Source organism: Sinocyclocheilus grahami, unplaced genomic scaffold, assembly GCF_001515645.1.
Source record: "Sinocyclocheilus grahami isolate Dianchi unplaced genomic scaffold, SAMN03320097.WGS_v1.1 scaffold5.1, whole genome shotgun sequence".
Classification (NCBI taxonomy): Eukaryota; Metazoa; Chordata; class Actinopteri; order Cypriniformes; family Cyprinidae; genus Sinocyclocheilus; species Sinocyclocheilus grahami.
Window position 1 is genome coordinate 2,051,463 of NW_015505184.1, and position 23,243 is coordinate 2,074,705.

The 23,243-nt window shown below is 37.1% G+C and overlaps 1 protein-coding gene across 1 annotated transcript; it reads right to left on the reverse strand.

Annotated features, from left to right (window-relative positions):
* Nucleotides 1–1,140: 1,140 nt before the first annotated feature.
* Nucleotides 1,141–21,424, reverse strand: marchf6 (E3 ubiquitin-protein ligase MARCH6). The gene is made up of 26 exons (XM_016270890.1): nucleotides 21,153–21,424; nucleotides 20,246–20,345; nucleotides 18,427–18,500; nucleotides 16,921–17,064; nucleotides 16,747–16,819; nucleotides 16,374–16,542; nucleotides 15,432–15,624; nucleotides 15,263–15,324; nucleotides 15,145–15,177; nucleotides 15,015–15,066; nucleotides 14,211–14,269; nucleotides 14,037–14,117; nucleotides 13,668–13,736; nucleotides 13,275–13,349; nucleotides 12,932–13,066; nucleotides 12,726–12,845; nucleotides 12,242–12,342; nucleotides 10,012–10,149; nucleotides 9,296–9,500; nucleotides 9,107–9,176; nucleotides 8,140–8,321; nucleotides 7,826–7,960; nucleotides 5,224–5,313; nucleotides 3,814–3,946; nucleotides 2,093–2,228; nucleotides 1,141–1,510 (listed from the first exon to the last, which is right to left on the reverse strand). The coding sequence occupies exons 1-26, from the start codon at nucleotides 21,169–21,171 to the stop codon at nucleotides 1,423–1,425; spliced, it is 2,736 nt and encodes a 911-aa protein (XP_016126376.1). The 5' UTR covers nucleotides 21,172–21,424; the 3' UTR covers nucleotides 1,141–1,422.
* Nucleotides 21,425–23,243: the final 1,819 nt, after the last annotated feature.

Sequence of the window (23,243 nt, forward strand, 5' to 3'; positions counted from 1 at the left end):
ATCGAGAAGCATACAGTATCCAGTTTCAGTGTAATAAGATACTATAAGGTCACTTATAGAATCTCAGCGCTGATTAACACTATCTCTAAAGCCGTCTGAGACTAATTCTTCGGTGAATCGTCAATCTGTAACAGACGCAGCAAATTTGAAATGGAGAAAAACATACTCTGCTACGAACAATCGAAAAGGTACATTATTTATTTACAAACGAGTTGAGGATCTCCTCCTTACCTACAGACATGAAACTCTTCTACCGGACCGATGCAAGAATCATAAACCACATTTCGGCTGAAAATTTGATCAGTTTAACGAATTTTAGTGAGCTCCCATTTGCATAAGGACTTCAAATTTGGTCTAAAGGGTTTCTGAACCATCGCTGCTCTTAAAAGACGCTTTCTTAAATTAAAAAAAGTGCAACAACCTGTGTACGTGCCAGAGTTACATCTATGAGAAAGTGTTGCTAGGCCATGCTGAGCACGAGACGGACATACAACGGTCGATATCAACTTGAACAGCAAACAAATATGCTAGCTCAACCACTGACTCAACTAGCACTCTAAACGGTCTTCTAAGCTACTCGAAATGATTTTTCAGAGTTGAACACCGAGCTAGCAGGCAGAGATCAGATTCGCGACTCACTGTGAGCCATAAACTCTACCGTCAAACTACGCTTCGGCTGCTAGATACTGACTCTGTGCTTCTTAGAATTGGTCAACAACAGTCGCATGCGAACTGTTGGGTGAAACGAAATTCCCTCTTTTCCACATGACAGGAAGCAGATGAGTGTGACGTAACCATAAAATCCGCCTCCATCCCCTTCTGGTCTGCACATAAAATTAGGGAGGTTAAAGCATCGAGATATGAAGGTAAGACACTACCGAAAGCATCAAATCAAACAAGACCCTCTCATTCAAAAACTTCAAGATCATATTTCATTGAAAATTTAAACCTAATAAATAAAAAGGTACTAATGTGACAGTCCAGCTCCATTATATGACCCAGACGTTGAGACTTTTCATCCCTGGAGTCTGACTGGCCTCTCCGTGAGGGTGATGAAAGGAACCATGTAGGTCGAGTTTTGCCACGAACAAATCTCCACAAATAAGGTAACAACTAGATTTAATAAATTAATACACAATCTTTTTTTTCTTTTTAGGAGTGAAACATTCTTTTTAATCCACGGTTGGCAGGCTGTAGGGATTCTCTCTTTCACCCCGTTCATGTACACAACACTTTTGCCCCTTTTTGCTGGCAGGGTCAGAGAGGCCAGAGGTCAGTTTTTTGAGTCTTAGTGGACATGCTGAATGTACGGACGCACACAGAGGGAGCAGGAGAGGAAGGTTGTTCAGTCATTCGCGCATGCGCACACATGCTCGCTCACTCGCACACAAAAACAGTGACTCCAAAGCAATCCCAAGCTCTTTACTCCTGCACTGAACTGCTGTGTGTGGTAGTGCTGGGCTTGCCAGCTTTTCGTTCATAGTTCACAAGTCTCTGTCCAACAAGGTACCTGCATGGATGAAAAAAAGAGCAAAACACAAATCAACACAAAGCCCAGATAAACAAGCTTATCAGTAAAGTGTGAAGTGACAGACTTGATTCTTATTCAAAAGTGGGACATAAATTCTATTAAAAATGATAAAAAAATGCCCCAAATATCTAAAATGCAAGTTTTTATGTATCAAGCAATCTAATTATATATATATGCCATTTTATATTAGTTGTATTATATTAAAATTTAATCATATTGACTAGGTATGATTTTTAGGTAATAGCCATAACTGATCACGTTACTTACATTTTTCCAGGATTCTTTAATCAATAAAAAGTTCTTTGAAATAGAAATCTTTTATAAAATTATAAATGTCTTTGCTATCAATTTTTATAAATGTATTGCATCCTTGCAGAGTAAAAGTATTAATTTAATTTTATAAAACAAAATCTGTCCCCAAATCTTTGAATGGTAGAGCAAATGGGTGGCACATTATTGAAAATTCTCTCAAGGTACAAAATCAAATCCACTAGGCATTTGTATTGGCAAATATTGACTCTAAAGAAAGTAGTTAATTTCAAAATCCTGTTGAAGACTCACTTGTCATTCTTGATGTGCTCATAAAGGCGCTTGAATTGTCGGATTTGGAAAAAGAGGATACCCATCAGTACCACTACCATCAGAAGGAAGGGGTAGATTCTCCTCTGCACCAGATTCTGCATCTCCATAGTGACCCCTATTCAGAGAGACGAGAGCTGGTTAGAATGGATAACTGTGCTAAAGTATTGTAACATGAGAGAAATCCTCTGCAAGAAAAACATGTCTTAAGATATATGATGGTTTTTGACGGTTTAATTACGATTTCAGGCAGAAAGAGAGTTCTATTTTGGGTGACTGTCCTTGAGAACACACCTGGCCTTCTTAAGGCATGTAAGATATCCCTAATGTTCGGTAGCACAGCCGGTGATGAGCTAATTTTACCACACTACTCCCACAACAGCTACTGACACAGCCAGAATGCTTTCAGTGGTGCAGTAACCGAAACGAGTCAGTATATGTGAACATATGCAGAACGATGGTGATTTGCTCTTTATTGAGCCACAAAGAGAGTTGGAAGTGTCCCGACACGAACAAACAGGTATTTATTGGAATCTTAAATGTCACTATACAACTCCCATATGCAGTATGAAGGGCGCCTAACTATTCAGATTTCATCTGAATTTTTGCACTTAAAAAGCTCAAGTAGTCATTTACAATGCAGCTGTTACAACTACTTTGTCCTCTTTGATTGAAGACCACTCAAATCTCCACATGATGAAGCCACTCGAATGAGTGCTAAAACCTCTTCTAAAAGATGAGAATCAAACAAAGTCCAACTTCAATGACACTGTCGCTTATTATGGGATGTCCAGGATGAAAGGAATCAAAGAACTTACTATATATAAGGGACATATATATGAAATCAGTTTTATTTTTTCTCAAATTTAGTTTTATTTTCACCAAATTCTGTGTTTTTCAGAAATACTGTGTTGTGTATTTACATTTTTCTGCTAAATAAATTCTCTTGTAAATATTCCTTAAAAATGATGTTTTAATAATAATTTTATTAGTAGTAGTAATATTATCATTACATTAAGTAATATGTTTCTGTCACAGTTACTTCAAGTTAAACCAAACTTTTATTTTGACAAGTTGCTGTAAAGACCTTTAGGCTTCTGTTTGTATATATGGCTGTAGTTTTTCTCAAAATAAATGCTAAAATTCTCATGAAGTGACTCTCAGAGCACCTCTGGAGATTATGTTTATGTGTTCATGTACTCATATATTGAGGCGGCAGAGGCTGAAAACACTGTCTGCGCCATTCATTCACACAGAAACATGCAGGATTCATATTTAAACGGCTTAATATTCATCGACATTAGAAAATATCGCATATTGATTTAAGTGTACTGACCTACTTTTGATTTATCCATCCAAATTTTGGCAAATTTCTTAACATTCCATGTTATACAGTAAATTCAGTCAATGTTTTTTTTTTTTAAATATATAAACCTCTGTAAAAACCTCACATTTATAATTCATATAGTTCAATTTTATGGTTGAAAATATATGTAATTATTTAATTTCATATTTTAGCATTAAACCAGAGCCACATTTTTCTGGCATAAAAACATTAAGCTTTTTGATTGACCAATTACAAAATCAGACTTTTGAAAACTATGACAGATAAAAGTTAAATTTACACTAAACACAACTAAGCCTAATACAAACATGTTCTGAGAAACAGAGTTTTGACTAACACCAGCATTGTTTCTACCCACCTAGAAGGGGGACGATGCCTACAGCAATCACATAGGGGATGCAGAGAGAAAGCAGCAGTACAGCAATGACTGGGGCCGCAAGCTTCCTGATGATGAAATGAAGGTCAATGTTCCTGATTCCATTGGCATACACCTGAAAAGCAGTAAATCATTCAGTTAGTGAGTGTATACTATAGTCTATAGTCAAGCATCTAGACCAGTGGCTCTCAACCTTTTTTTTCCACCGGGCCGCACTATGGTCCAAGTGCAAGTCTCGCGGGCCGCACGCATATCATTTACATACTACGTCAGCAATACAAACCAACCTGATTTATATTATTATAGCATCTAATCGATTACATTCATTGAAATAAATAAATAATTTTACTCCCCATAAATAACACCCAGTTTTGTGAACTTCGGCTCGAAAGGAGTAACAGCACAATCATAGGCGGAGTTTCACTTTTATGTGTGGGGGGGCACCCAACAATAACTGCTGTACAAAGAGTAAAAAAAAGAAAGAAAAAAACCCATACCTGAAATGCAGAAAAGCCGCCTCTTTTTTCGAATTGCGCAGATGACCACTATCTTTCTTTCATCTCTTCTGATAAATTTTCAGTCAAATCGTTTTCTGTGTGCAAGATCAGAGCTAGAGCCCTGCATTTCAGCCCAGGCCCGACGGACCCCGACTTTTTTTTTACACCCCTCTGGCCGGGCTTCAGGACAATTTTCACGTCATAGTTCAGACGCGGGCCGGGCCTCAGGCCTGTTTTAGCTTCTCCTTATTTTTATATTTTAGACATCCTATTGTGAGTGCACACAAATAAAAGTAGACCCTTTACAGTTACGAATGATGCATTATTCTTACCTTTATGAGCAAAAATGACGGTGTATCCACTGAAAAAAAATGCAAGTGATCGCGCTGGCGTCTCTATGTCCTGCAACGCGCGCTTCAGCTTCCACTCTCCACACAAACTATTGAATATAACGCACATTTATCTAGGTTTAACGTTTAAACATTGTTATATGCTTGAACTGTTTTATATCTATAGATTTTATTTTAGTCAAGTCGTGATGATTTGAGAAGGCTAAATTGATCAAACATATGCTCACTGTCTGCCGCTTGGTCGTTACTTTAAATGCATAACGTTAATTGGGCTATGCGAGTACTGCTCATGTCTGAAAATAATATATGAAAAACAATTATTTTACATAAAAATATTAGGCTATAGCTCATATTTATTTAGTACATTTTTAAATGAATGTAAAAACTAAAATTAATTGTAAAAAATTATTATTATTTTTTTTTATTGTGTTCAGCACGGTGGGCCGCATTTGAATTCGTGACGGGCCGGGTTGAGAACCACTGATCTAGACCCTTAACAGCACCACAGAGATCATGAACAAACGATAGTCACCGCAGCCACTAACCTGCTCAATAACGGTCTTCAACCACCACTGGGGACCCATGAGGGTGATGGCAGCAATGATTTTGGCATGCAGCACTCCTAAAGCCCAGTCCTTAACAATACAGAGAAAAATAAGAGTCAATACCACTGACACGGCCATACGTCTGTGCCCCACTTAGCACCTTAGCAGGAAATTAAGTTCTCCAAACAGGATGGATTAGATTAGTCGGGCAAAAGGAGTCTGTTGAAAAACTGCCTGCTACTGGAGTAAATCCAACAAAAATCTGTTTTCCGGTACATCAGTGACACAGCTCATTAGCTCAAACAGAGAACAGTGCACGGCACAAAAACAAAAGCTGGGTCAGATAAATACTGACACACAGTGGACATGTCAGATGAGAATACAGTTGCTAAGTCAAGATTATTTTTAAACTATTTGTGTATAAAGAACTCACAACACTAAAGAACAGAACATTCTCTCATTATTTTCCTCACCCTCATGCTGAATATTTCTTCAGATTAATTCAAAGACTTTTAGAAAAATAATTCATCTCTATAAGTCCATGCAATGCAAGCAGGTTTGTGTTCTTCTGAAGTCATATACTTTTAAGACAGCATGAGGGTGAGTAAATAGTGAGAGAATTTTCATTTTGGGTGGAGAATGCCTTTAACACACAGGTGGCGTCTTAATGGGAGAAAAAAATACATTGTGACCCTCAACGTTTTTTCGGGTGATGTTCAATAAATGACATACTCCAAGATTGTCATTTATTCACCCTTATGATTTCAAATTAGTGCTGGGCAATGATGAATTGCATCCAAAATATGCTCATTACTTATTAAATATGCTTAATGCTTATTACTAGTTAGAGTAAGGTAGTTGTTAATTTTAGGTATGGAGTAGGATTAAGGGATCTAAAATATGGTCATGCAGAATGAGGTATTTATATGTGGATTATAAATACTAATAAACAGCCAATATGCATGCTAATAAACAACTACTTAATAGTGAGAATAGGTCCTTAAAATAAAGTGTTACCATAATAGTTTGTGTGAACTGTGTATATTTATTATGGATATGTAAAGACACATACAGTATATATTTTGAAAATATTTACATGTATATATTTACATTATATATAAATGTATTCAACATATAAACAACATATTTTTCTTAAAAATATACATGTATGTGTGTGTATTTATATATACATAATAAATATACACAGTACACATATATATTTTGCACACAAAAAATAATAATTTTGGCTGCGATTAATGCCCAGCACTATTTTAAATTAATTTGTCTTTAAAAAGAAAAGAAAAAATATATCCTTTGAAAGCCATTGGTTCTAACATGCAGTGTGAAAATTGTCAACTATGTCATATGGTCTGCTTTTGATACTTTAAAGGGGTCCTATTATGCTCTTTTACAAAGTCTTGATTTTGTTTTGGAGGTGTACTAGAACAGGCTCTCATATGGCGCTTTTCCACTGCGTGGTATGGCACGGCTCAGTTTGCGTTTCCACTGCAGTTTAGTATCGCTTTAGAGTGGGCGGGATTATTCACATGTCGTTAGTTGCGCCGCCTATACTGCCGCGACTCCTGAAAAACTATTTCATTCTGCGTCGCCCCATCAAGCTTTCGCTGGATCCGCTCCTCTGCTATCAACGAGAGGAATGTCTGTACTTCCTCAACAGACAACGAAACAGCCACTTTTTTGTTAACAGTTGCGTTTAATCCTTCACTGGCTGTGCGGATTTAAATCTAGCGGTTTTGTTGTGTTTGAGTCGCAAGTTCAGTGACGCAGGTAGTGACGATTCTCTCCGGCCAATCCGTGATCAGCAGAGTTTACACGTCATGTTTTGGTAACGGTTTGGTTCACTTGGAACCTCAACCGAGGTGGTACTAAAAAAAGTACCAGGTACTGTACCCAGTGGAAAACCCCCCCAAAAGTTAACCGTACTGTGCCGTACCATGCAGTGGAAAAGTGCCAATACTAGGTTGTTTAGAAGAAAAAAAACATTATTTTTCACATATTTTACATTATTACAACACCTCTCTCCCCAGTCTGGCATGAACGGCTCGAATAGTTCCTGTATCAAATATGCTGTGATTGGTTAGCTGGGCCAGTGTGTGTTGTGATTGGCACCACTCGGCGCCTGGTCGCCTGCGAGCTTCAGTGCAAATATTGCGTCAAAATCAAATCAATTTGAGTGCAATTTAAACCCGGATGATTGTAACCACTCTAAGTTTGTCTGCATTGGGAAAGCTAGCGTGTCTCCAATATTGTGATAACACTCGTTGCCTTCTCTAGTGCAGCTCAACCAGGTCTCTCGTCCCATTCGTCGATATTTGTGATATCACAAATCCCAGAAAATAGGCGTTGTAGTCCAAACGAGTTGTTCGTTGTAGTTTTTGAAAAGCGATTTCTGTTAAATTAAATATTTTCTTTTGAAGTGGACTTTGACCTTTGTATCTTTGCAGATATTTTTTATGCTCAAACAGCAACATTACAGACTAACTAAAGTTGAAAAAGTGAAAAAGCATAAAGGACCCGTATACATCTGTTCTATTCTGGGTGAACTGTGCCTTTAAGAGCAGGACTCCTATTGGTGCTTTACCTGCCAGGGGTAGAACAGCGGCGTCTGATCCAGCGGCACTCTGAGAGGAGCTACAATCACCAGCTCAAACAGCAGTCCCAAGAGCAGAGGGATCACTCCAGCCAACAGCACAGCCACAATCAGTGTCTTCAAAATCTGAGTTCACACAAATCAGCAACACGGCTCATTATGGAATCATCTGTCTTTGGTTCCTTTGTATGTAATCAATAGTTTTTAAGTCATGTATGTTGCAGTAAAATAACCCCAAAATCCTAATATATTCCTCTCTTTTTTCCATTCCTTTAAAGCCACAATGAAACCACTGCATTCATTACCATGAGGGTCCACTCCTGAACCTTGAGCAGGATGACTCTCCGCCCCTGAGGCATCCAGGCCAGCAGCACTGTGATCGCTCTGATGGAGAGCCAGCACACATACAGCCCACACGCTGCAGTGTACAGCTCATGGATCTTAGCACTGCCTGTCCAGAAGGACATCAGCCAGCGTCCAGTGAACACTGTGACAAACAGACAGTGAGACAAAGTTTTCTATGCTCCCTCTCTCTTTGAAAGCATACGGATCAGTATAAAAATAAATAAATAAAAGTTTTTAAGGAAAATATCATTTAATAACAGCATTTTAATATTTTTTAAACATTAAAGTAATAGTCTATTATGCTCATCAAGGCTGCATTTTCTTTTAACAAAAATAATAAGGAATATAAATTGTTATTATTCCATGGAGCACAAAAGGAGAGATTTCAGTAACATTGAACATTAACATGTCATTGTTACATACTACATGTATTTACTGTGGTAAGTAATACTAGCAAAATGATGGATAATTAAATGCAACTAACCATAAACCAAAACCTAATCCTAACCCTATAGTAAGTATATGTTGTTAATTCTTATTGCTCAGTACTTAAATGCAAGTATACTGTAACAAAGACCCTTTAAAATAAAGTGTAACCTCTATTTCCAAGACTGTGTGGGTCACTGTTTTACATGAAATTACAAGGAACAGGGACTGACTATTCAAAGTTTAAAGACAGCTTTAAAACACCATTAAAATAGTCCATAAGACTATTGTGCTTTAAATCTTGCAAAGTTGCATGATAGCTTTGATTAACACAAGCTTTGAAACTTAATTGGCTGACCACTTAAACTGCTTTTGAATCTTTTTTGAATATTGAAAGCTCAATGCCACCAGCACAATTCTTTAAACTTCTATTTCATTTATGTTCTATAAAGCAATATGAGGGTGCGCAAATGATAAGATCCCAATTTGTTGGACTCTCACCTGGTAATGTGAGACACACCAAACTGGCCAAAAGCAGCGTCACACACATGAACAATATCAGCAACACAATCTATATAAAGGGGGCCAAAAGAGAAAAATAAACATTAAAAGACCCTCAATCTGAAAATCAGATTCACAAACTCGACATTCACTGCAATATAAAAGTCAATCGAACAGATTTGGGAGTACCCTTAGAGGGAATTTTATGGGCCGGTGATAGGGCTGAAAGCCCACTGGGCCCCCCTGCTGCAGTATGGCCTGGTGGGCAGCGTGCAGCCCTTCTCCCACCACAGGAATGGCGTTATTTCGGGCCTGCTGGTTGTTGTTGTTGGCTTGCTGGTTGCCGTTGTTCTCATTGTCTTCCTGGTCTCCCAGCAAGTAAGAGTGCAAGTCTCTGAAAGGTGTGGCACAACGTAGCGTTGATTGAGATTATCATTAGAGCTTCAAGAAATTCAATAAAGAGATTAAAAAAGGTGAACTAAACCCTCCTATTAAAATCAAGGTGTAGGCATAATGTAAATTAGAGATTTATTCCACAACGTGGACAGCTTTAACAGGAGCATTAGTGAACGTGCAGAACTCTGTACACGTGAACTCAAGCTGAACTGCCCGGCTCAAAGAGTTGCACTCTGAAGTGACAGAATTCATTGATTATAATGGAATAAAATGGGCATAAAAATACATTTTAATCCAAGAGCTATTGAATCAAAACTAATGATTGTTATTGTAACATCAACGGAAATATTCGACAGTTATGATTTGTCATGATTGTGCTACCCTAACACAAATTTCAGTTCCAGTGACAGGTTTTTTTAGGACAACACAGAGAAAACCAGGAAAAGTCATTTCAGTCCATGAGGTTAACGGACGTAATGAGCAACAGGGTAAATGTGTGTGAGACTCACAGCAAGTAGCCAGCGGTCACGGTCCACGCTCGCACCAGACCTTTGAGCCACTGCCGTGTATGTCCCTGTTCCAACAGAGCAGGAAGAACAACTTGCAACAAAAGCAACTCCAGAGACAGCTCACTCACTGGAGCGTCGCTGAAAGAGAGAGAGGGAGAGGAACTCATTACATTTGTATATAAACTACTGGTATCACTCTTCTCACTTAGCAATAGAGCATGACATCAATTTGTCATATTTGCCACCCATAATGTTAAACCTCCAAAAGTTCCCTATGGAACATCTAATTTGTTTTTAGAATAAAATGGCCTGGGAGTCATCTAATCAGATCTGTAGCATTTTTCCTGGCCTCACACTACCCTTTTGGTCCTCTTTAAATAACAATTTCACACTGTGACTCCCAGACAAGCTCATTTTATTTCATCCTTTCAATTCTTGAATACTAATATGAACATTTTAAATAGAGCCAACACTACTGCCCCTTTAGTGTGTGCATGAACTTACTGTTGTGTAATTTAAGTACCGTTGTGTAATCTAAGTACCGTTGTAGTCACATCAATGAAGAATGAACAAACATTCTATTTATTTACTTTAAGCACACACTGACGTTGTGTCGTTTTCTGCTTTAAAATACTCAAGCCTTTTAAAGTTAGCCAATTTTGATAGATTGTCAGTTTTTTATCATTTATCAGCATGAAAAAAAATCATTATGAAAGTTATTCTAACTATATTGTACATTATAATAGTTGTGGTGTGCACTTCCCCATTCCCCAAAATGATTATTAAAACTTTGCAGTTATAATTATCGAAATAGTAAGATCTGTAGCATTTTTCCTGGCCTCACACTACCCTTTTGGTCCTCTTTAAATAACAATTTCACACTGTGACTCCCAGACAAGCTCATTTTATTTCATCCTTTCAATTCTTGAATACTAATATGAACATTTTAAATGGAGCCAACACTACTGCCCCTTTAGTGTGTGCATGAACTTACTGTTGTGTAATTTATCTAAGTACCGTTGTAGTCACATCAATGAAGAATGAACAAACATTCTATTTATTTACTTTAAGCACACACTGACGTTGTGTCGTTTTCTGCTTTAAAATACTCAAGCCTTTTAAAGTTAGCCAATTTTGATAGATTGTCAGTTTTTTATCATTTATCAGCATGAAAAAAAATCATTATGAAAGTTATTCTAACTATATTGTACATTATAATAGTTGTGGTGTGCACTTCCCCATTCCCCAAAATGATTATTAAAACTTTGCAGTTATAATTATCGAAATAGTTATCGTCCTTGGTGTGAACAGCCCTTTATTCTACACATAAATTGAAAACCAGTGTTCTAAAAACTCATTATATATTTCAGAGTTAACCCGAGGAGTTAAACAACAGGACTCAATTAGTGAACCAGGAGAGAACAGGAAGTTATGTAGTGTTAAAACTATTAAAAAAACAAAAAAAACAATTAGAGATAGTTCACCAATAAATGAACATTCTGACATCATGTATTCACCCTTATGACCCATAAATGCATGACTACATAAGATATTTTGAATAATCTCTCTGTTTTTGTCCAAACATCTTCATATGGGTTTGGAAGTTCAAACATTAGCTTTCTCAGTCATTCAAACAATATTTAAAAGCCCCCAACACGTGAAAGATGGCCTCTTTCCGCAGAAGTCTGAGTCAGTGCCCTAACAAACACTACAGCTGTTCAAAGTACTCTCCTAGTGATGATTGTAAAGCTCAACACTGCTGAGAGGACAAGAGGGTTACATAGGGAAAAATACTCTACACAAACACAGAATGAGGAGACTTTCTATGGCATTATTGTTGTGGACATTACATTAATAGCTCTCTGCAAGATCAGACTGTAGTAATGCTCTGCTGTGAATGATGACATCAGGTGTAACACACCTGCCAAATGATGCAACAGGCCCACCTGACACTACAGAGAGTCCTTACACTCATTAGGTAACGAAGCAAAGGTCTGCCATGACCCCAGTAATTAGCACTTCACATTTATGGCCCTTGTAACCATGAAGTCACAGAGAGAGAGAACTTTGCTTCCTCTGGTTGTAATCTCTGACAGGATTTACACAGTAAAACAAGCAAAAGCACCTTGTCCTCAAGCTCTGAATCTTTACACAAAGTTTAGGCAATTATCTCAAGGAATATTAAGCTTTAGGACTTTATGACAATGAGATGGAAATACATTTTATTTACCTGTAAAGCATCACATTGTAGGGAAGAAATGAAGGGAAGATGTGTTTGATTATCCGGATAGGAAGCCACAACATGAGAAGAACGATTGAGCCAAATACAACCTGAAAAGAGAGAAAAACCTTTTCATTTAAGAACATGGAAAACAGAAAAGTACGGAGCACTAAGGGGGGTAGGGGGGGGGGCATGGTGATGGTAAAAATAAGAGATGGAAGAAAAAAAAAATTAAATGCTTTTGCACTCTCTCACAAAAGTACTGCGTTCCTTGAGAAACCTGAACATTGAAACATAGCTTTCCTCCCACCTTGTATTACTTCCATCACAAAAGTTTTGCGAGTGAATGCAAAAGTTTCTCGGAGGAAAACTATACTTTTGCAAGAGAATGCAAAACCATTGAAACATTTTTCCTCCATTTTTTTTACCATCACCATGAAATTTAAGGGGATCCGTTGAAAAGGGTCTCAAAAATAGTTGAACATTTACTCACCACTGATAATATGAATCGTCTCAAGTGTCTATATATTGGTAGGTGTATCATTTCCTGCACTGGGTTGAAATCTGGATCGTTCAGATTTCTGAGAAACCACAAGACTCCAGGCCTTAGAACCTAAGAAATACAAGGAAAGCGCTTGCATCCTTCAAACATCTCCTGAAAAATCTTCTGCATGATTAAACTGATATAGAAATGCCCACCTCTCTGAGTAGAAGAATGAAAGAGGCAAAATAGAAGACATAGACCATCCCCACCAGCCAATGAAGGAACATGGTGGTCCCTGGGGCTGACTCAAAACTCAACTCTCTGTCTTTCAAAGAGGCATCAAACATTTCCTACAAAGATAAGATAAAAGAGAGATAAACAAATGTTAACCTGTTCTGTATGACAAATACTAAGATTAAGGTTCCTGAACTAAACTTACTGGTGCACTCATTAGCTTTTCCTAACCAATAGCTTTCTCCAATTTATTACAGACCTTTTTGGGCCAACATGAACAGAAATGCATACCTTGAATTAGTTTGATAAAATGAAAGTAAATACCAGAGAGCAGATATCAAGCCACCAGCCGCAGATGAGGGGGAACACGCCAATCTCTACAACTACTAGAAGAGACACCTGGAAGAAACAAAATATGTGCCTCAATAAAAGAAGTACATGACTGATACTAAACGAATATAATATAAAACGTATACATAGCAGCATAAATAAGTGTATTAGACCCAGGCCTGTAATCTAAGCTTAGATAATGCAACCTAATTATAGCATTAATGTGACTGAGAACATAGAATTACAGTAAATCCCAAAGATCTTTGGCAAAAACAGTTGTTGCAACCAATGTTATTAAGTCATTGTTTTCCACCTTTCTAATTACTAAACAAGTTTAGCAAACATGGCTTTACAGAACAGTGCATATAAACTGCTGATGTAACTGACCTTTACGACAATGTAGCAGACTCCTAACAAGCGGCGTGATCTTTGAAATCTCACCAGTGCTGCTAATCCCTGAGATCTGAATTAAGGAAAGGAACATCAGGGGCCGTATTACAGAAACTTCCCATTTTAAGATAACATATATGAGTTAACATATGAGAAGGAGTATTTCTGTAATACTGCCGTAGATGAGAACATAAACTGAAACTGGATGACTTGGAGGTAGATGTGTGGCAATTTCATAAAAAAATTTTTTTTTTAAAAAGACGCTAGTAATATTTCATGTGTAACTTCCTGGAAGACGTGGTAATTGTGAGAAGGTAGTTACTTAGATTGTGATTATTTCAGATGTTACTGAATGTTTAAGGATACATGGCACACGATGAGTGTGATGGCTAAAAGGACATATCCAACTACAGTAGTGACGAGTCCCTCAAAGTGCGAGGCACGAACCTGAAAACAGATGAGATTTGACAATTGTCAATGTTGAAACTGCATTTACATCAATTTTTTTAATCAAATCTGGATAAAAGGTTTGATACTTACATATTCTTCAAAACCAAGTCCAACCACTGAGAAGTGGCCAATATGGTAGGGACAGAAAGCTGAGAATGGATGATTTTAAGAGTTGAAGTTTGTAATTGAAAAACATAGTCAATAGCTATGTTTCCATCCACTTATTTTTATGCACATTTTGGGAAATCGCATAAACAAACAAACAAAAAAAACCCCGCTGGATGGAAACGCCAAGATGCGCACAAAATCTAAAAATGCTCAACTAAGTAGGATACATTTCTTATCCGGTAAGGAAACATGTGCATAAACTACGATGGAAACACTTTTTCCGAATAAATTCCTTAATGCGCATCACAAAAAGGTATGTGATTTTGCGATGGGACAGCATAACTGGATCAACCAATGGACTGATCTCATTGCACAGCATCTAAAATGCTAGTTTTATCATTCTAAAATGCTTGAGCAAAGTCTTGTCAAAGTGCTCCACTATTATTAACTCCCAGAACTGTGTTCCCAAACTGCAAGCTCCGAAAATAAGATAACATCACCGCGTTTCATCTGCGTGCTCTGAAGCTCGTAATTTATTGTATACAAACATTATTATATACAATGCCTTCCCCCACTGCAGCAAATTAATTTTTTCTTCATGATATTTAGCGTAAGTTAATCAGGAAGTGACGATTTTTTTCTCTTCAACTCACTGGATGGAAACGATGCGTTTTATGCGATATTCCAATTTTGCACATAAGTTTAATTAGAAACTTTGGATGGAAACATAGCTAATGTTTTCATATTATAATATTTTGTTTTAAACAAATCTGCAGTGATGCTTACCAAACACCAGGATGAAGAGTGTGTTGAGTGAGACCACCCAGAACACATGTTCCTAAAGCATAAAAAAGTATTAATTTTTAGTTCTTTTGATCTGGATGTTTTTAAGAAATTAAGTATTTGTGTGACTTACCAGAAAAACCAAGGACCCATCAAGCCCAAGCATCTAAAGAGGGAAGAACAGGTTTAAAGTTTCTCTGAAAGATTTTGGTATGATGTTTGATACAGTGCCATACAGCACATAATCTCACCCTTTCCCAAGTGAGCTCTTCAGCTGCACGATCCCATTCCAGAGCATTCCAGTTCATATCATCTGCACAGAACAAACACAAAGTTGCAGCCCAACAGCTTTTTGCACCAGTTTGCATTTATACCCACTTAAAAACAAGTTTCTCATTTGTTTAATTAAAGCCGTCATACCCTGTGCTCCATTGTTGGCATCCGCCACATCTTCGGCTCCTCCATCCTCCTCATCTTCATTATCTAGCTCCATCTCTTCCGCAGGGTCAGCGGGGAGGTCAGGAGCTTCAGCCGCTGCAGCGTTTTCTGCTGGAGGTTCAGCCGGTGCGGGCATAGGCTGGTTTTCAGCACCCCCATTACCCTGGCCAGCAGCCTAATGGATAGGATATTAATAATGAAGAAAATTGGAATCAACTATGGTGGAGTCGGTACATAAGAGGGTTTGTCAAGTAGTAGTGGTAAACTGCATCTGGTTCAAACCAAGAAAAAATAAGCCGCTATTTTGGTAAGAGTGCAGTTTCTAGAGATTCAGTGGATAATGAGGGATTTGAAAATGACAGAAGGTCAGGCAGGCTACGGTGTTGTGCTCAAATCAAAATGATAATTACTGTAAGCAGGAAGCAAAGTAAACAAAGAGGGTCAAGGCGCAACCTGTATAATTGGTCTCTAATTAATATCAAGCTTTCAGAAAGTTTTGCTGCCTTAAGCTGTAACAGGAATGTCATTTTTGCTGTACAGAAGTTGCTGGTGTGGAAAATTGTGGAAAAATAAAAATGAAAATAGAAAGTTTATTAGGCATAAACAGAAGTTTAAGCCACAAGAAAAAAAAATTGAGTCACAAGAGTCATTTTAAATTGTAAAAATATTTCACAATATTACAGTTTTACTATATTTTTGATCAGATAAATGCAGCCTTGGTGAAGTGTCTTCTTTCAAAATAATTTTAAAAAATTCCTACCGACCCCAAACTTGTACTTGCCAATGTACAAAGCGTGTTGTAATGTTCATTTTTTAATCACACAATTTTATAAGTGAATCACTATTGTCTATTCTAAATAAATTTTTAGCGTGATATGCATTCAGTCAGATGAAAAGTGATGTAATGACACATAGATATTATACCTCATTAGGTGGTCCTGCTGCATTAGCAGGTTGCTGCTGGTTCTGCTCCAACCATAACGGGGCTCCACCATGAACAATCTGCTCCCGCAGCCACACCAGACTGATGAAGGCGCAGAGGGTGCAGGTCACCACAAAGCAGCCCTGCAGGCAGTCGGCCAGCAAGTTCTCCCTGCAGAGGATGAACATTCACTGATCATTACTTCTGAAATATCCATCCATTACTATTCAGCACGCAACCACATCCCCGGCTAAACCCCAGACTGCAGCGAGGATTGAAATAACCCATCATGCTCAGAGTTCACAATGAGCCGATCCGCAATGTAAATGAATATTTTAAGGAGAAAACTTGAGAGCTTTCCTGTCTGGTACGTACGTGGAGAGCATGTCTAACGGCAGAGTCAGGAGAGAGCTTACGGATCCAGTAAACAGACACTTATAGATGCGACCTACAGGAAAAGGAGAACATTATGTGAGTAACATAGTATAAAATGCACAACATGGGGATAAAATACAGCATACCAGACTATGACCTCTGGGCATCACTTACATGCTGTTAGAGGTACAACCCCCAGCCAAGCGAAGGCAACAAGCGTGTAATGAAACCAGTATCGGATCGCCGTGCCTATACTAGTGACCAGTCCTGCGAAAATGTCCTGCACTGGGAGCCGTGAAGGCATGTCTGGAGAGTAAACTGAAAGAAAAAGAGATAAATTGTAGATAAACATTTTGGGCTCTTCCCAATTGGAAGTGCATCATACAGTACTGAAAATGAGGGATTAGAAACTTAATTTAATTCAAATTTAAGATGATCATAATCCTTTGCAAACTATTTAAACAAATTAATAAGATTATTGGGTGTTTTCAAAGTTGTTTAATAAATATCTGACTCTACAATAAAGATCATGACTCTGAAAAGAATTCAAAAGCATAACACTACAAACAGAAGAGGCATCTCTAAAGCATCTCTTTTAAACTCTGAGAATCAAAACAATTATTGTCCACATAAACACAGATGGCAACATTTAAGAGCAAACAAAATGTTAACAAGGATGCGGTGCTTGTATCTAATTGTCTAAAATGATCCATCACTTAAGCATATTAGGGATTTTTTTATTTTTCTGATGAACATTGTGATCTTCAAATTATTTAAAATAATATAATAAAATTACATAAATAAGAAATATTACTACTGTAGCATTCCAACGTAAAACTTCCAATGAAAAAAATTATATTATAATTATTTATTTTATATTACAACTGTAAAATTAGAATATTAATATTTATGGCGGTCTTCATTTCTTCATTCACCTTAAACCATAAGTTTTTATTTTGGCAGAAAACCACAGGAAGCCCATTAAGATTCTCTTTTGTTAACATCAGCTGGTATAAGTCCTTTTTATAAGTTTGGGAAGATGATTGGTGCATGCTCCATACCCAAATGCATGCCATAAACAACCCAAACTCAACGCACATGCAGAGAGGATTTCGTCTGGAGTGATTTTAACAGAGAACCGAGCCATTTTGACACACTGAAAGCACAGAATCATGAGCTGCTCATGTGTACCAGAACACAGTGCTGCGCTTCACTCTAAAACACACAGCGCATATAGTTATTTTATTAAATCACAGGCGTCGTGATTTAATAATCTCACTAAGCCATTTTGCTATTTTGTTGCTTTTTTGTTTGATCGTGTCATTCTATGTTAAGTAATACATTAAGTTCCCAAAGAAAACTGGAAGTAATACTTTCCAAAGGGCTTGGGTTTACATTCCTCCCAAAGCTTTTGAAAACCAAAGACCAAAACTAAATCAAAACACTTTCATTGTAGTAAAGCCATGCAACAACTTACTCTGGGTGTAAAAACCTTGTTTCAGTTCAGCAACGTCAGACAACACGAGAAGCTTTTACGTCACATGATCAACCCATAGAACCCTTTCGCTCTGAAGCACACAATCGCTGCTATTGAACAGGCCATTCGAGGCTGTTGTGACTCTATAGAGCCATTCGTGGCTTTACCTCCCCTGAAGAATGTAATGAGAGTGGGTTACTTACTTGGCGTGAAAGCAAATCTGTGCTTGCATAATTCGCAGTACTCTTTTCTGCTGTGTTTAAGCCACTGCACCAAGCTGTGAAAACACAAGAGGGGAGCAGGAAGCGGGAGTGAGGATGATGACCTGACTTGTGTGAAAAAGCACAGAAAATCCTGCTTCGTTTTCCATTTCCACACGGGAAGAATAACAACAGCTGGAACGGTTACATTGAGGAGGACCCCTGAGCTCATAAGTTAGTCAAATGGGTGTCACTGACGCTTTCCATTCAGTAACCGAAAAGAACAAAAAAACGGAACACAAAGCCTTACAAAAATAACTGGCCCCAATAGAAAGGTTAACCTAGAACTACTGACAGATATTCAGTTCTAGAAAATGCCAAATTAGCCGATTTAGGGTGTTACAGAAATGTGCAATACAACTAAAACACTATTTTCTATTTATTATCTTCTTTTGCCAAAGCAATACACACTACAATTCAAAAAGTTGCAGTCAGTTACCTTTGTTTAAAGAAATTCATATTTTTATTCAGCAAAGATGCATTCAACTGATCAAAAGTAACAGTAAAGACATGTATAATATTACAAAATAAAAAAAAATTTTTCAAATAAAATGTTCTTTTCATCAAAGTACCCTTAAAAAAAAGCATCAGAGTTTCCACAACTGTTTTCAACATTGATAATACGAGATATTACATGACCACCAAATCAGTAAATTACAATACAATGCAAAATATTTCTGAAGCATCATGCAACACTAAACACTGGAATAATAGTTTCCGAAAATTCAGATCTCAGGACTACATTACAATTTAAAACATTACAAAATATTAAACAGTTTATTTAAAGGATAATAATATTTCACAATATAACAATATATACACAATATATAATATTTTTTACTGTGTTTCCGATCAAATAATTTTTTTCAAATAAAATGTTCTTTTCATCAAAGTACCCTTAAAAAAAAAGCATCAGAGTTTCCACAACTGTTTTCAACATTGATAATACGAGATATTACATGACCACCAAATCAGCAAATTACAATACAATGCAAAATATTTCTGAAGCATCATGCAACACTAAACACTGGAATAATAGTTTCCGAAAATTCAGATCTCAGGACTACATTACAATTTAAAACATTACAAAATATTAAACCGTTTATTTAAAGGATAATAATATTTCACAATATAACAATATATACACAATATATAATATTTTTTACTGTGTTTCCGATCAAATAAATGCAGCCTTAGTGAGCATAAAGAGACTTCTTTCAAAAACTTTTTAGGAATGTTACTGACCCCAAACTTTTGAACAGTATTGTATCAACCAGACTTCCACTAAATCATCTTAACTATGCTTAATGCCTGCACTTGCTGACTTGTAAGCTTACTAATGAACAGCAAGGCCTTTGTCAGATCAGATCATATTCTTGTTTGTCAGAGCTTGGATCTCCTTCTTACATTGCATGTGGTTTTCCATTTCAAGCCGTCCCATTTTTTTGCCATTACTGACTCATCTTGAGTAGGACACCTAGAATTTGTACTGCAGGACACCAGGTTCAGTGTAGTTACCTGCTTAAATGACATCCTCTGAATTTTATAGCAGATACAATAAACTAATAATAAAGTGCCTTTAGACATGAGCCAGCTGTCATCATTGAATGTTACTTCTAATGTCCCATTTCTACGTCTAAAAACAATGGACTCTAAAAATCTGACACGTATGTACACATTATGACCAACAAAGCATCTTATAAAACAGTATTAAAAAAGATGTCGTACAGGGAATTTGTCACTGAATGAACAAAGTTCTTACCATTCTTGGTGGATGAACTTAATACTTCCAGTACACACGCAGGGATGGTAGAGGGGTTTGTCCTGAGTTCCCTCAGATCGACACACCCTACATATATCAGCTGCCAGAAAAGATGGGCAAAATAAACATTTAAAACCAATATGTGCAGAACACATTAAATTAAATGAGAATGAACTGGATATGAGTGTTGCAACAAACACACTGTACCTGCCAAAAAATGAAAGAATGTGAGTTATAAAATTAGATTTAATACGTTTTATGATTTTCGAAATTTCCATTGATACTGATCAAAAAATAAAAGGGTAGATACATGCAAGATTATTGCTTGCTATCTTGCCAATCAATTTCCTGGTCATCTTTGCCCTCTTGCTATTACAACAGTATAAACCTTAACAAGATAATACTGAATAACATGCGATACAACTATCACTCCAGCACACATAAAGTTTAAAAATCAATGGGATCTCATTTCAGGCAGTGTTTTAAATATGGCATACGTGATTTGACTGATATACAACGTTTCGTTTATTTCACCATATGTCAGGTGCGTTTACACCTGGCCAAAATACACAAATAAACCACTCTACGTGAGTTACACACGTTATGAAAATGGCTAAAACTATTTTAACATGACTAATGTGATTTTAACAATTTCCATGACGTCCTTTAAAGTCAAAATCCAGTTCAAATTCATATTATTTGGACGTGCTTGGAGGATGACAGCTGTACTTAGCTCGTTAGCTTGCAAAAAGGCCCACATCAGTTAACGTTACAGATGCATATTTGATTGCGCGCCCCCGCTAAATCATCACATAATATTAAACCTACTTTTGTCAAAGCGCATTTAAAAAGCAACAACATGGAAACAAGACAGCAACCACAATGCCTCCGTGTCTAGAAAGCTTACCTTCTTCGGCAGTGTCCATCTTGTACGGTGACGCACTGTCCTCTTTACAGTCAACACATAACACACACCGCGGAACAAAACACAATATCAGCTCACAACAACGCTACAATACAACATGATCCAAGCATGAACGCCGCATAACCCCTTTTTCCGTGTAGTGCTCACAGATAGCGCTGATCAAGCTACTTGTTGGTCGACTATATTCCTGCTCGGCTAAACATGTTTGTGGCCTTTGGTTCTGAACGTGCTGCTACGGTATCGCTTTACGGCAGAACAGCGCGCATGCGCAGAGAACGCGACACTTTCTAGCGTTTTCCTGTGGCGACTGCGCTGGATTGTATGTGAATGAATTTACTTTCGAACTACTACATCTCGATATGCATCATGCTAGCATATTTTTTAAAGATATAATCATTGTTTTTTAATCAAATATACAATACGAATGCATCACGGTATAGGGCAATTTACTATAACAAGGGCGCAATGCCAACATAAAATACTGGAGGCAGTTTTTTTGGTGTGTATGTACTGTATGTTAAGGGGGTGAGGCATGAGACTTCGAATCTTGTTACACCTGGGCGTGTGCAAACACACATACACACCTTTTCCTATTAGGGATATTGACTTTTTATTGGCCTCTCATGTTTTGTAGGTACTTTTTGTATTTTGAATGAGGATATGGTCCCCACAATGCAAATAAATTGATTTGGTGGTGTGTAAGGCTCTGAAAGGCTTTGTGGTGAATGGGATTTTTTTTGTAATGGAAATTAGAGGTAGAAATTAGTGTTAAGGTCTTAATGTGGTTTTAAATATGCATGCATCTTTTATCAGTATGAGATATAATTTTTATAACAAATGTGACATATTAATACTGAGTCGATCAATTTATTCCAGGAATAATGTTGGATTATTTACATAACGTATATATTCGTCCCTATGAGTACTTAAGATGTACTTTTACTTAATAAAAAATAAATATAGAGAAAAAGCTTTAAGGCCTGTTCACACTAATGAGGATAACTATAAAGATAACGATAGGTCTAAAATCATTCTCAGCTGTAACGATAAAGGCACAGTGAAACAATATCATTGGAATAACTTTCAGAATGATTTTTTTCCAGCTAATGAATGCTAAAAAACATGGACACACAATCAGAATCAAGAATTTAAAGCGGCAGACGAGCATGCACTTAGAATAAACAGATGATATCATCCGCTGGTGTGGACGCTAATATAGTATATTCTTATGAAGACGTGATCACTTTATATCTCTTGAGAACATTTATAAAAGCATTTTCTTATTCGTCATATAATAAAAATGCTAATAAATTAATTAATAAATAAACAAACAAACACATACATACATTCTTATTTTCTTTACTAAAACAAACTCACTATCCGTCCATCTCCGCTGCCGATATCCGCCAGAGACCCTGATCTAGTTTTCAAAACCTTAAGAACGTTTTCAATTTGAGTCCTTGTTGCAGGTACAAATGGGAGACAAACTTTCCTCAGTGCTGGTGCAACAAACGGTCCGGTCACTGCATACAGAGCGACCAATGACCCTCCGACGACACAAGTTGCAATAATACCGAGTCGTTTTTTAAAAGCACTTTCACCAGCTGATCCCTGCTTATAAGTCTCTGTGGGGTGATTTGATTCTATGCCAAATTCCGACATCCTAAATAACCAATGACAGAACGCAGCTTCTGACAGATTTGCAATTAAAATAGATCAGATATGCAAGTAATGAGCAAGACATTTAAATAAATCAACGGCATAAGCATGTCAATATACGGTCTATATATTCTATAGATATATTATAAAACAACCACAGGACGTTTACATTATTTCACAAGACGAGAATCGGTGCGGGTCCATCTCCTTTTTTGTCCGACGACAGACTGAAGCTTCGTTAGTTCCGCTCTCTTTCCCTTAAGTTACTAGAGACGAACATACTATTAGTTCATGGGATAATAAAAATGACTTGAAGAAACCTAACGAATTGTGGGTTCGAGATTTATAACCTGTTAATTAACTGTCATTTTATATGTTTTTTTTAAATAGTGGTGAAAGTTTATCCACTGCAAT